Here is a 14,838-nt window from a genome sequence, read left to right as displayed (position 1 = left end):
ATCGGTATCTGCCCATCTCTACTTTCCACAAGTAAACATGCTTTTATTAATAACTAGCTGATTGGTCGCCATTGCACAGGTATATATTTATCCCAATGTTCTATTAGACAGGAAAATAATGAATCCTAACTATAGAGTAAAATGAACTTGAAGTTGAACGGCATTGGGAGAGTCACTATTCATCGTAGCGACCCCAAAAACAATGGATTCCACACTAATATCGGTCGTTTTCGATTATCTTTACATGTCACCCCCCTTTCCACCTCCACCCCTAGGGGTGCCACAGGTGACTTCGAGTTGAACGGCATTGGGAGAGTCACTACCCCCATTCGGTGAACCAGACAACTGCAAGATGCATCTGAGAGGAAACACGTGACTACCAACTTCCGGCGAAGATCATCTTAGCTGAATCGCCGGACGACAAGAAAGTCACACACGGTCTGTGGATGAAAGTAGTCAATTCAACAACTAGCATACAAGCTGCAAAGGGGAAAATTACGGAGAATAAATATATTTAACAAAGAATGAAAAAAGTAGCTACTATTCTCAGAAATGGGAGTAAATATGGTATATCATCTTTGGTCATATGATTAATTGTATTTAAGTAATTAAAATCAATTTTGAGTTCATTTCCATATTCAGCTTCATAATATTCCAAATTCAATCAAAATATTTGTTCTAAATAGAAAAAATGTTACCACGTTAGGTCTCATTATGGATATATTACTTAGCATTCATTAAAGTATATTGTATTGTTCAAATCTTGTGTCGAAGTCATGCTCTTCGTTCTTTGAAGCAGACGAGATATTCAGTGAATGTAGTCTTCATATAAAACAATGAACTTCTATCACTTCAGACCAATATTTCAACATTTTCAAAGTATCATTTATTTATCTTGAGTACAAAAAATGTTGTCAGACTCAGACAACGCCAAGTATAACAATAGGCATCCCCGCAATAACATTATCCCAAACTAGGGGTGCCAGGGGTGTCTTGGAGTTGAACAGCATTGAGAGTGTCATTATTCATCTTAGAGACCCCGAAAACTATGGATTCCACACTAATATCAGTCGTTTTCAATTATTTTTACATGTCACCCTGTCCCACCCCCACCCCTAGGGGTGGCAGGATGTGTCTTACCCCGACAGTATTTCTTTCCACATTGCATGTGATATGTGTACCAAGTTTGGTTGAAATCGCTCCAGGCATTCAAGAGTTATGCCGGAACAAACATACACACACACATCCATTTTATATACAGGGTGACTTGTAATTAGATGTATTCCCTGAAAGGGGTTAAAGTAGAGACAATTTGCAATAAATTTGACCATATGATACCCTGTCCGAAAATTAGTAGTTCGAGATATTTGAATTTCTATTGTTTTTTTTTAAAATGACAATTTTCCACATAAAAAGATGAATTGAGAAAAAACTGCTCATTGTATGGCACATATTTCAGCATTTTCTGATAGCTAACAAATAAGTGGTTCGATGAAAAAAAAGTTTTTCCCAAAGAACAATCACATGTAAGTAATGGGTGGGTCTAAACTTACAAGTGGTAATAAAAAAATACACTCTTAGTTTACTAGGCAACGTATTAATAACAAAAATGGTATGACACGAAGTGTACAAATTACTTAAATTACTTCCTTGAGTCATCAGCTATCCAACAAGGTACAAATGTTGCTAACTATCACATGTATGTACAAGAAATAATACTTCATTCATTTTCATGTGAATTTCCTTAGAAGCACGCTATCTGGGCCGCTGTTACTCACACTTTGGGTGTTACATGTTACATTGTACGCCAACTAGAGGCAATACTTGTGTTATCACGAAAACAAGTGATACAAATGTGAATCATGCTGCCCAGTAGATGGCAGTGAAATCACACTCACTAGATGGCAGTACCTAAGAGCTTATCTCAGGTTGGAAGTGGCTGATCTACATAAATCTCCTTTGCGTAGCCTCACAACGAAATCAATAAGTGATAGAATAGGTGCTAATGTTGTTATTGTGCTGTTCAACAATGGCTGCATTCGAGAATGAAGAATAAGCTGATATTTTGTACTGTTACGGGTTTTTGTGATGGTGACGCAGCTGCAGCAAGAAGAGAATACGAGCGTCGTTTCCCTAATCGCCGTTTACCAGATGCGCGAGTGTTTTGTACGACATACCGGTGCATCCGGGAAACCAGTTCGGTTCAACGACGGCAAGGCGATGCAGGCAGACCTTGCGAGTTTGCTCCTGAAGTGTAGGAGGAAATACTGGAATGTTTTCAAAGAGACCCCACTACTTCGACGAGAGTTGTGGCCAAGCAACTTGGCATGGGTCAGTGGAAAGTGTGGTTCACTTTGCATATGGCACGGCTTTATCCATACCACTACATACTCATGCATGCTTTGGAGGAGGGAGACCCTGCCAGGAGGATGGATTTTTGTCATTTTCTAATAAACGCTGATCTCGAAGATCCAGATTACCTCAGCAAGATTTTATGGACGGATGAATCAATGTTCGACCGGAACGGTGTAACCAATTTCTATAATGCGCATTATTGGCTGCCAAAGGGCGAGAAACCAAAAAAAGTCAAAGAAAAAGCCAGTCAGAGGAGATTCTCATTGAATGTATGGCTGGATGTCATCAACAATCATTTGATCGGGCCATTTTTCCTGCCCCAAATCTTAAATGGCATCACTTATGAACATTTTTTGAGGACCGAGATGTTGTTGGAGGATGTGCCTCTAGCCACAACACGTGACATGATTTACCAGCATGATGGCTGCCCAGCTCACTTCTGCCTGGGCGTGCGACAGTGGCTGGATGAAAATTACCCAAATAAATGGATTTATTTATTTACTCAGAGTGTCAGATACTGTCTTATTTGGCCATTTTACACTGAAACAACAAAGTAGAAACAAAAAATAACAAAAGATAAAAACAAAACAAGATGGGATAGATTTACATGTTCTTCGTCAGTAATATACAAAAATTACGTTCTGGAAGGAAAATATCTACATTCAGGGGAAGTTTGTTGTAGATTTCTGGGAGCCTGTAAAACAAGGAGCGTTGTAGAAGGAATAGCCTAGTGGTTGGGTTGTGGAAGAGTTGCAGGTTGCGTCTTAGCTTTTGGGGTACCCTAAGTGTGAATTCACTAATTAGGAGATCTGTTCTGATTTTGCCATTTATTATCTGGCCGGCTCGATCCCCCGATTTGATGCCTTTCAACTTCTGCATTTGGGGCCACATGAAAGGGGCCACATGAAAGACTTACTTTACAAGACACCGGTAAAATCGCAAGAAGAGCTCAGGGAGAGGATCTTAACAGCTGGTCAACACATCAAGGACACCATCACACCATGAGTTACGAGATTAAATGTCCGTAAAAACCTGCGTGCCTGCATTCGTAATGGAGGTGCCCACTTTGAGCAAGACATGTAATGTTCATTGATTCCATTCACATGGAAATGAATCAAATATTATTTCTTGTACACAAATGTGAATGTTAGCAACATTTGTACCTTGTTGGATAGCTGATGACACAAGGAAGTAATTTAAGTAATTTGTACGCTTCGTGTCATACCATTTTTGTTATTAATATGTTGCCTAGTAAACTAAGAGTGTATTTTTTTATCACCACTTGTAAGTTTAGACCCACCCTTTACTTACACGTGATTGTTACTTGGGAAAAACTTTTTTCAACGAACCACTTATTTGTTAGCTATCAGAAAACGCTGAAATATGTGCCATACAATGAGCAGTTTTTTCTCAATTCATCTTTTTATGTGGAAAATTGTCATTTTTTAAAAAAACCAATAGAAATTTGATTATCTCGAAAACTACTAATTTTCAGATGGGGTATCATAAGGTCAAATTTATTGCAAATTGTCTCTACTTAACCCCTTTCAGGGAATACATCTAATTACAGGTCACCCTGTATATAGAAGATATAAAAAGGAGATGGGGGGGGGGGGGATGCACTAGTTTGACTTGCTCACCAGTCAAGCATGATTACAGGGATATCTACAATCTGGGATATTTGATTATCTTCCCCCCAGAAATATCTGGAAAGCCATCATACTATTCAAATTTTAAAATTGTAGGATGAAATCATAGATGAGAGGTATTGTGAAAGACAGCAGAATAAGTGTCCATGCAAATTATCCTCGTGCTAGGGATGGTTCATGAGAATTCTCTTAACTGGGGGAAAGGATCACTCCACATTTCTCCCAGTTTAAGCACAGCTGAAATTGTAAACACATGTGCCAAGATGCTACCTTTAATGATATTTTGTTCACTTCTCTATCCGACACCTGGAAAACACTGTATTGTTCATCCATTCCACAGTTCCCCTTCCATTTGTATATTTCAGATTTTCGTACCAGTCCATTCTCGTGAAAAATATAGTTGCCATGACTTATGTCCCAACCCTCATATTATATTTACTGCACTGTACAGCGTGTTCCATTCAAACCTCCCACATTTCAATCCATCATTGCTAAAAGGTTATGAAACATAATGGAATGCGAGTGGTACTAAACGAAAGAGAAACTCGAAGAATTTTATTGCATGATCTCGAAGTTCACCGTTCTCTCATTATGCAGTGCTACAATCACATAAAGCACAATGGCGACTCCGCAGCAGAGTGCACAATCTGTATTCTGGTATGCAGACACCAAATCAATCATTACAGTGCAAAGAAATTACTGGAGAGAATATGGAGGTGAAGTACCTGATGTGACAACCATTATGGACATGGTGTGGGAAGTTTTTTGGCAACTGGAAGTGTTAATAAACAATCCGGAGGTTCACGTCAACGTGTTTTGGAGGAGAAAGTGGCTGAAATACATCCACGAGAACCTCCAGTCGCCAAAAACTTCGCACTGTAATGATTGATTTGGTCTCTGCATACCAAATTACAGATTTGCTGCTGCAGAGTCGCCATTGTGCTTTATGCGATTGTAGCGCTGCATAGTGAGAGAACGGTGAACTTCGAGGTCATGCAATAAAATTCCTTTGAGTTTCTCTTTCGTTTAGTACCAGTCGCGTTCCATTATGTTTCATAACCTTTTAGCAATGATGAATTGAAATGTGGGAGGTTTGAACGGAACATGCTGTATTACTGTAACTTAACACTAAAACATACTGCAAGTAAACGTTACCTAAGAAATGTCCACTGGCTGTGTGAACGACTAGAATCACTTTTACTTTCCACCCACAAGAAAACATGGCCAGAGCTATCAGCAGAAAACAATATGCCACTTCTGTCAAAGCATATTGTGTTTACAAAACCGGAGTGACCTTCCAATTCTTGCATAAGCTATAAAAGAATAAGAATGTGTATAGGTGTATATACATTTTTTTAAGTCAACTAACTTATATAATCATAATTTAACATACTGAAGCTAAGTACTACTTGCTTATCTGCAAAACTGGTTTTTATGATGTTTCATTGAACAGCAAGCTCGCAAACAACATTACAAGTTCTCACGAGGATGGTGACTGCGGCCACCAAAATTACTAGAAACATAATCAAAATGAGTACTTCATTTCAGTATATTAATTTACTACCACTTATTCATTTCTCGAAACATGAATTATAATTTAGGTGCTCAAAATGCAAAGGCACCATTCATTCTTAATCGCAAGCACAGTGCGCCAACCTGAAAAGTTTTAAAATTGTTTCATGAAATGATGAATACAACATTGTGTTCACCTTTGATATTTGAAGCTGTATTATTTTGCCTCTTGGTAAATTTAGCAACTTCCAATCTGCCATTTGTCATTTCGTAGGAGGACCATAGCGAAAATGCTCTGTATTGTCCTCCGCAACAATGGATTTCAAGAAATGTTTATTCCTGCAAGCAGTTTTCCAAATATTTTTCATGAAACTTGATGTTCACTCACTACTCCATAGTGATTACATAACAACACCCACGACACTGTGACATAATTCCTAGTACGCCCATCGCAAGTTCATGAGGTGTTGCCATATTGTAGATTATGGACCAAGCTACACCATGAACACACTACTTCATGGATAGAATCCACACGTGGATCAACATAAAATCAGTCGCATTATTTAATTCTTGGACTGTGTATTACATGAACTAAAAACACCAAAATACTTTCTAAGCACATATAGGAGAACAAGTCAAACAACTTTTCCTAATAACGTTTTCATCCTTGGATAGGAATTATGGCATTTTATCATGTACACTCACAGTGGCGTGCCCAAGGGGGGGTTGGTGGGGGTTATAACCCCCCTCCCTTCGCTCAGTATTCCTACAAAAAGAACGTCAAAGGTAGGAAAATATGACAAGATGAGGGCTGACTACCAAGAAAAAGTATACATAACCCCTCCCTTTTGAAAATCCTGGGCATGCCACTGTACACTCATGAAAAAATTATCATGGTTGCCACTGACATATATTTTTCCTGTTGGTTCTGGAAATTACTATGTATGACAAGCAGTTAATTTAAATTATAAAAGAGGACATGCAAAATATGTATAGATAAATACATGATTTAATGTGGAAAGCTGCCAGCCTCTATGATGAGAGTGTTCAATGAAAGTAGAGGTCCCAGCTTCAAACCCCGGTGAGGCATGTTTACCCCACTGCCCATATCATCACTATCATTCCAATTAGCCCAAGAGGGAGAGGCACATATTTTTGGTAAAAAAAAAAAGCAAAATTTCGGTACAAGAGTACAAGAGTTCAAAAGTGGTAAATAAAATAAAATTTTGGTGTTATAGCGGAGAAAAATTGGGTCAAAAGTGGTATATAAAATGACATTTTGTTTTTAAAATTGTGGCTATAATCCTAAATTTGATTTAAAAACTGCACCTGTTACACAAAATAAACATATCCCTTCTACTGGCACATTATGTAGTTACCAGAGTTTTAAGTTTATTCCTGTACAAAGGGGCATAGGCGTGCACACAGGGGGTAGGGGGGGGGGCAGTCCTTCCCTCTAATCATGGACATCCCCAGATTTTTTCCACAGAGGGCATATTGCCACGATAATAGTGTTGCCCCCTCAAAATATACCACTTGAATTTGAAATTATCGCATTAATGTAAATTACTATGACTGAAATCAAATTATACGTGTGAAATATATACTTTTAGGTTGACATTTGATTTCTAATGGGTAGGTGTGGCCATCTTGCACCCCCCCCCCCCACATCCAGATGTCTAGTTCCCTACGTTATTATACTTTCACCTAGAAATTTAGTGTAGAGGAATCTTATCGCCGTTATTAAACGATATTATACTATTATTGCCCCTCCCCAACATTGGACGGGAATCTCTTGAAATCTCTAGGGGGGCAAACATTGAGGTAAAAGGGAGCAAGACTAGTAGAATCTTATAGTAGCAGGACAAAAATATACCCAAGAAGAGATTTGTTTTCATGATTTTCTTGCATTATTTCTTGCAGGCAGCCAAGAGTACCTGCAGGGAGCACATAGGGGCAATTGCCCCCCTTGATATAAAATTTTGTTCAAATAAAAATAAATTTCGTAAAATTTTCTTGCTCGCGATATCTGCTTTTCTTACAGTCTTGTCAAGTTTAGAGCCCTAGCTAGGAAGCGGCGGGAGTTGGCCCTGGGTGCCAAAATGAAAAAAAAATTGTAAAAAAATGCCATGGCAGCCCATGAATTATTTTCTGCCATATTAAATCAATATTGTTTTCAGTTTGCAAAATTTGGATCTAAAAATGTTCTTGCTGGCTTTGCTCGCAATTTTATTGTTTTCTGTAATGCATTGTAAATTACCAGAGAGAGAAAAGTTACAACTACTAAGTACTTCAGACTCTTGCTGCTAAAGCATTTTGTCATAAATGCATGAACACAATTGTTTGGAAGAAACACTGCAGCACATGTCAGAGACAATTTATGTATTAGTTATGGTGCCTCTATGTTCCTGCATTAGATCATATATAGTATATACATACACCTAGGGTTGCCAGATTTTTAAAATAAAAAACGGGACACATAGACATGGATATAGTTAAATTTATTTTTATAACATTTTTAAACATTACAAAATCAGTTGCAGTTTAAAGCATTGTTAATGCCGAATTTTTAACATTTTGACAAAATATATTAATATTTGAGCGAACACTTGGCGTCCTTTAAGGGGACCTTTGTTTAGAATAATCACTATTATAAGAACACTTTCTTTTTGGCATGACGAAATAAAAGAAAGCTTTTTACATCACCTAAGCCCTGAATATTATCCACTCCACTCTGATTCCATTGACCAAGAAAAGAAACAAGTGATAGCTGTATTAGAACCAGAACTGCCTTTGCCAGTCGAGAGTTGCTTCTTATTCGACATATCAACAATGAGCAGTTCTACACCAATGTTAATATGAGGATTGAGTGGTAAATGGTAATTGGTATCCAATTAGGTTAGTTATAAATTGTTATTAATTTCTTGTTGTATAAAATGATTTTGAAATTTGAATTAGTTTTTTCTTTAGCTAAATACGGGACAAATGGGCATCCCGAGAACATTTTCCGGGACATTTCTTCAAAAAAGGGGACAATCCCATATATACGTCTGGCAACCCTACATACACCCATCAATGCAATGAAACTAAAACAGTGAGAAAAAATGAGGTTTCTCTTTTCCGACTGAACTTTCATCAAGGCCCCCCCCTCTTAATCAGAGGGTCTGCGCACGCCTATGCAAAAGGGTCCACTATTTCTTCTGAAATATTTAGAGCATAATTAATAAATTTTCCAGGAATTTTTCAGAAAGTGTCGTGTCGTGCAGTTCATTTCGCATCATTTTGTGAGAAAACAAGATGAGGAAAATCCACCTCACACCTTTCAGAAACATGAAAAATTACAATGTGTTATTTCAAATTTTGTGTTTTCGTCAAAAACGAAACATGCATGCCTCTAGAAATAACAAGCATAGAAGACAGAAATTGAAGGTAGAAAGGTTATCTTGCCATATTGGTATATTTTTAAAACACGTTATCATTATAAAAGTCAATGTTGGTATCAACTGTGAATCTGTCACATGGTAGCATACAAACAGGTCAACAATGACATTTCTGAAGGCTCATAACTTCAAAACACAATCTTAAGAAGAAATGCAAAAGTTGTTTGACTTGGATGTCCACTATGTAAAGTGAAACTTCGTCAGTGTTGTATTTCAACACCTGATATAATGCAAAATAATGGAAGATTACCTCATACTGAGAATTGCCCTTTGGTCGTCTCCATATTCGTAAAACATGATCGAAACAACCAGTTACGATGATGCTAGTATTGTTTGGATGAAACTGAACACAGTATACAAAGGAAGGGTGTGGAAGCATCTGAAAAATAAATATGAAGAAATTTACATCAAAACAGCATTACTTTTATTCTAATGAAATAAAACCTACTTTCAAATCTTACTGTTTAATTTATACTTCTGGCAAAAATGATTCCTTTTTAGCTCCACTTAGACAAAACAACTTTTCTAGGTTTTCCAGGCAATTTTAGAATACATTTTCAGACCATATTGTGGTACTTTAACATGCTAAGAGTCTTTTAAATGTTAAATTGCACTTGCTACTCAATATAAAGTTTACTCAACATTCTTCAAAAGAAATTTTAAAAAAAATACAGGTTTCTTTTTCCAACTCCAATGAGTCTGACGCAAACGAGAAGTTCATGAAATGTCGCCTGTTAGAAAAACAAAGTGCTATTTAGAAATTAAATAATGAATAACAACACTGGCCATTTTTACTTGTCTGACAACTATATACTTCCAAGTTGAGAACTACAAGAAAACCTCGTTAATACGAAGTTCAAGGGACCAAAATATGTCAACTTCGTATTAAACGACTTCGAGTTATCCAAACTTTTCAACATGGTGCCTGTTTTCAGGTGTCAATAAAGTAGACTATAAATTAACCCCACAAAGAATGTTTTATACTTGGTGGTAGCTCAGAAAATAAGCTTTATATGTACTATATAATAATATTGTAAGTTTTAAAGAAAGTGTAAAAAATGTTACACAAAATGAGAACACTGAGCTTAACGCGGACACAAACATTCCAAGGAGACGGTTAACACTTTATCCTGCCTAGTTATACAACCGGTTATGGACGGGATGCATGTTGTGGCAAAAAGTCTTATAAAAAACGGTATTTTCTTTTAATTGTGCAAAGTCGTTGCTCTTCCACGAAATTCTTACAATTTTAGTTCATAAGAAACCCGTTGCACGGAGACCTATGGAAAGGAGAACAATCTCGTTTATTGCAAGAAATGAAACTCGGAAGAATCTTGACAGTAGTCACACTGGCGCGAGCAAGAGATGGGAGATAATCGGACAGAATGAATATTGGATTTTATGTGCGTTCACTAGAACATTGTCACATTGTCCGTTACAGGATTAACTGGTAAGAGAAGATTCTTTGGGAGAGAACACAACCTTTCCCTGGCACAAAACAAAACAAAAAAATCGGGGCTGAAAATTTCGTTCTGGTTCGGCTGTCTAAAACACATCCTAAAAAAAGTCACGTATTCTTTGCTTCAGTTAACTTCATATTCGCCCCCCCCCCCCCTTTTGTATGGATCAGTTCAAACTCTTCCTCAACTTGCATTGTAATCCACTCTGAAAAAGTAAACACACAACTTGCGATCTGTTTGCACCGAATGTGTATCCTAGGACACATTAAACAGTGCCGCACTCGATAATCACTCTGGTTTGGATCCCACTTTAAACTATATATTTAGTCCCGCTTAGCTCATCAGCATAAAATGAACAAAAAACAAGCTTTACGAAACTTGCGTATTTTCAGATTAATCGACAATTTATTGTAGGTTTCAGAAGTATTCTGGAGGTCAAACAAGCATTGCGTTTTTTTTTGTTTTTTTTTGTTTTTTTAACAGCAGCACGCTAATGGCTCTGAAGAAAAGCTGGGATTATATGGCTTTGCGAGATTCAAAACAATGAAGCTTATTCCTTCGCACTGGATGAGTCACTGCAGTTATCGGCAAACGAGAGCTTTCCAGATGCTAGACTAAACACTGGCGCCAGCTGCAGCGTAAACACAATGAGACCGGCTGGAAGTTAGAGCAGCAGGTGGCAGAAGGGAAATCATCGGCATTTTAAAGATAACGCAGTTGTCGACCGAACTTTTGTCAGCAGTGTAAAAAAATGATCCTTGCATTATCTTTTACCATGCAACAGACAATAATACGGGCAATATTTCCTATCCAGACAGCTGCATTCAAACAAGAAAGAGGGACCTGAATTCTGCAATTATCACATTACCATGCACACCAGTGGCGGATAATGAGCTGTTGTAGGAGAAGGAAGGGGGTCACTTTTCTTTTACTTATCATGTGGTTTTTGTTCGTTTTAAAGAAGGTATTCAGAACTGTTTGCTTTGTTTAGATGCCAAAGGAAAGGAGCCCGTGTGCGCACACGAGCAAGAAAATTGTGGCCGAAACAATTAGCAACGCCCCCCTTTGCTGATAGATAAAGGGGAGAAGTCAGTCAGACAACAAAACACTGTTTTGGCAAATTTTATGACCGGCACAGTTGGGAAACGTATGAAGCGGGAAACCTAGATGACAACGCATTAAGCAGGTTGACGATCTTTAGTTGGCCTATGCGGCTTTGATTATCTGTAACAGTTTCCCTTTTTTTTTTAATTTTTTTTTTTTATGAAGTTCTACAGGGCACAAAGAACACGCTTTTAATGAAAGTGGTTACCGGAAGTTGTCGCTACCAGGCCAAAAGTTGCTCGCTCAAAGGAAATTGCTGTATCTCGAGCTCTGAGCTAGACAGATGGGTGAGACTTCCAGGCGCCACACATCTTGTATTTTGGAACATTCGTGCGATCTTATCTCGCATTTCTCATCTAGCACTGGTGAATATTTCCAAGTTGGCGCGTTCAGCGGGAAAAGAGCTTGACCTCCCATGCACATTGACAAAGAATGTCAATGTCCAGCGAGGATTTCGGGCTGCTTCCTTCGAGTTGTCAGCGGCTCTTAGAACAAGGAAACATGTCAAGGTCAAGTTAAAATAACGTCCAAGCTCTCTCCACATTCGATCTTCTCTTGTCGACTTACGGAGGTGTCTACTTTGAATTAAGAGAAACCAGTTTTGCGGAAGGGTATTGTAAACAACTTCGTATTAAAAACTATCCGTATTTCGATTTATCCGTACTGAAATACATTATAAATCCTATCTTACCCGCTGGGGAATGGGAAGAACTTCGGATTAAAGGGTACTTCGTATTAACCAATATCGTATTAACGAGGTTGTCCTGTAATCTGTTTGTAAAGGTAGAGCTAAGTTCTGTGTGCACATAGCACCGTGTCATGAAGACACATGGGGGTACAGTCCCACACATTCTCGATCTAGGCCATTTTGGAACTGATGTGATCAGCACCATGCTCCGGCCACCTTTACCCCCGGGAACCCATTGATTTGAGGCTGGGTGAGCCCCAGAGCTGCTTTATACAGGGACAAGGCCGGAAAAATTCCGACCTTAGATCAACCACCCTGGGAATCGAACCCAGGTCTCCCGCATGACAGTCACATGCCCTATCTACTAGATCACCGCAGCTCACTAATCTGTTTGTGACAATAAAAAAAACTCCTTACACCATGTACAGGCTAATATATTTCAGTCCACAACACACAATACATGCCACATTCAAAATATGTCCAAGATTTTGACTCTACCTTGACTCCAACTAAACTGTTCTCAACAGCCCTATGCCAGGTGAGTAACAGGTCACAAAACATGTGATCCCTCTTCAAGAAGAGAGGACTACTTGACATGAGGTACAATTAGGATTATTAGAAACAATAATGCATTAACAACATGATGAGGAAGTGCGTATTACTCACTATTGAATACAAAATAAATACGTAAATAGTACTAAAACTTTTCAAACTTAGGTGAGTGAGTATGTGTTAATCAGGATGACGTTTCAGAGGTAAATACTTCCTCCTTCTTCAGGTTTAACTAGAAATCTAGACACCGGACATGGTGTCACGTGAAATAGTGTTAAGGAATATGGTTGAAGGAATCGGTAAAAAACACTTAAAAATCCTAGTTATTAAAATCGTAAAAATCCCTATCCAGGTAAAAAAATTCTAAAAAATACTCATATTCAAAACTAAAAGACTAAACACCAGGTGCCCTCATGGCAGCTGAGTAACTCCCATCCAGCAAGAAGGTGAAGCGCGTGGGTAATGAGGAACATCTTGTGGAGTGAAGGAAGGAAGTTGGCAGAAGATCGTGACAGATGGCAAGCTCTCTGCAAAACCTCGACACCAATCGGCAGAAGAGGATCGGAATAAGTAAGTAAGTAATAAGTATTTATTTTGTAATAATGCATTAACTTTGCTCACCTGTACAGGAGCATCTCTCTTCAGCTCAATGTCCCAAATACACACCGTGCAATCAGCTGATGCAGAAACTAGATATGTATCACTGGAAGACCAATTTACATCATATATCAGACCCTGGTGTCCGATGTACTGCTTGAATTCCTTCCCACTTGGAATCTAAATACATACAGAGAAAACAATGAGCTAATTGTAAGAAAAGAATTAATACTATAATAAAATAGCATTGCACTGCACATTCCACATTGTAACATGCAATGTAGGGCTAGTCAGAAAAATTTCCTCCTCAGATCACTCACCCTAGGAATTAACTAATCTCGAGCGTGGCAGTCAGATGTCCTGCTGACTAGAACACCACAGTTTCCAATGTTGCCGAGATAATTCTGACCTGGTTGTACAATGAGACAAAAGTAAAAGAAAATACCCTTTTTGATATTCTATGCACAGTCAGGAGGAACTTAGTGTTGTTACAGAATTATTGAAATAACAGCAATACATTACCCCTTGGTTTTTACCATTATTTGGGCTGTTTACGGTAACTAATTCAAGAATGTTTATTCATCCCATGCAAATGCTGAGGCAACTGGTTAGATAAACGTATGTGGTAAATAAAAAAAATAACAATATTTTGGTTATTACAAGCATAAGAAAACAGTTTTTGGTTGTGACGTTTCAGGAGAACACATGCTCCCTTCATCATGGCCGATTCACGAACACAGACTCATCATGAAAGGAGCGTGTATTCTCCTGAAACATAACAACGAAAAACTGTTGTCTTATGCTTGTAATAATCGTAAACTACAGGAAAATAATTCTACATGCAAGCAATGCGTACATACAAGAAAAACTAATACTTTGGTGCAAAGATGTTTTGAATTTCAGATTCAAATAGCATATTGTTATTATTACAGTGAACAAAACCTCAAATTTGATTTTGATAATTTACATTTATTACGAAAAAGAAAAATATCCATCTAATAAGCAGTCAAATTGAAATTGAGTCAGACTTTTTCTAAAAAAATGAACATAATCAGACATAACATAAGCCACAAATTAACATACTGAATACAATGACCACATTTCCCCACACAATGATTTTTAGTGGACAAACATTATTGCAGTCATAGCTATTGCAGCAGAGTGGGGCAAGGCAAAGGAGGGCGTAATCAAGCAAAGAGAGAAAAAGTTGGAAGAAAGCAAATGTCATGGTGCTTCATGAAAGTACAGTATTTACGTGTGCATAACATGTATTAATAGTTTTTCTTGTATGTACGCATTGCTTGCATTATAGAATTATTTTCCTGTAGTTTACGGTTATTACAAGCATAAGAAAACGTGTGAAAGGAGCGTGTGTTCTCCTGAAACGTCACAAAGAAAATAATTCATAACATGTATGCATGTATAACGCACACCTTGGATTTGATAGGGAAAATTGAAAAAAAATATATATATATTTCTCG

General features: G+C 37.9%; 1 protein-coding gene across 2 annotated transcripts in view; it reads right to left on the bottom strand.

Annotated features, from left to right (window-relative positions):
• Positions 1-14,838, bottom strand: part of LOC146004685 (jouberin-like) — a 63,340-nt gene that overhangs the window by 22,180 nt on the left and 26,322 nt on the right. For both annotated transcript variants that reach the window (XM_083143616.1, XM_083143617.1), the window contains exons 9-11: positions 13,382-13,537; positions 9,207-9,335; positions 5,160-5,317 (exon numbers count right to left, since the gene is read on the bottom strand). In XM_083143616.1, coding sequence (XP_082999742.1) covers positions 5,160-5,317; positions 9,207-9,335; positions 13,382-13,537 — 443 coding nt within the window. The remainder of the gene's footprint in view (positions 1-5,159; positions 5,318-9,206; positions 9,336-13,381; positions 13,538-14,838) is intronic.

The sequence above is a fragment of the Lepisma saccharinum genome, chromosome 22, assembly GCF_977018435.1.
Source record: "Lepisma saccharinum chromosome 22, izLepSacc3.1, whole genome shotgun sequence".
Lineage (NCBI taxonomy): Eukaryota > Metazoa > Arthropoda > Insecta > Zygentoma > Lepismatidae > Lepisma > Lepisma saccharinum.
The sequence above is the reverse complement of the archived record's forward strand: the minus strand, read 5'-3'. Positions and strand labels throughout refer to the sequence as shown.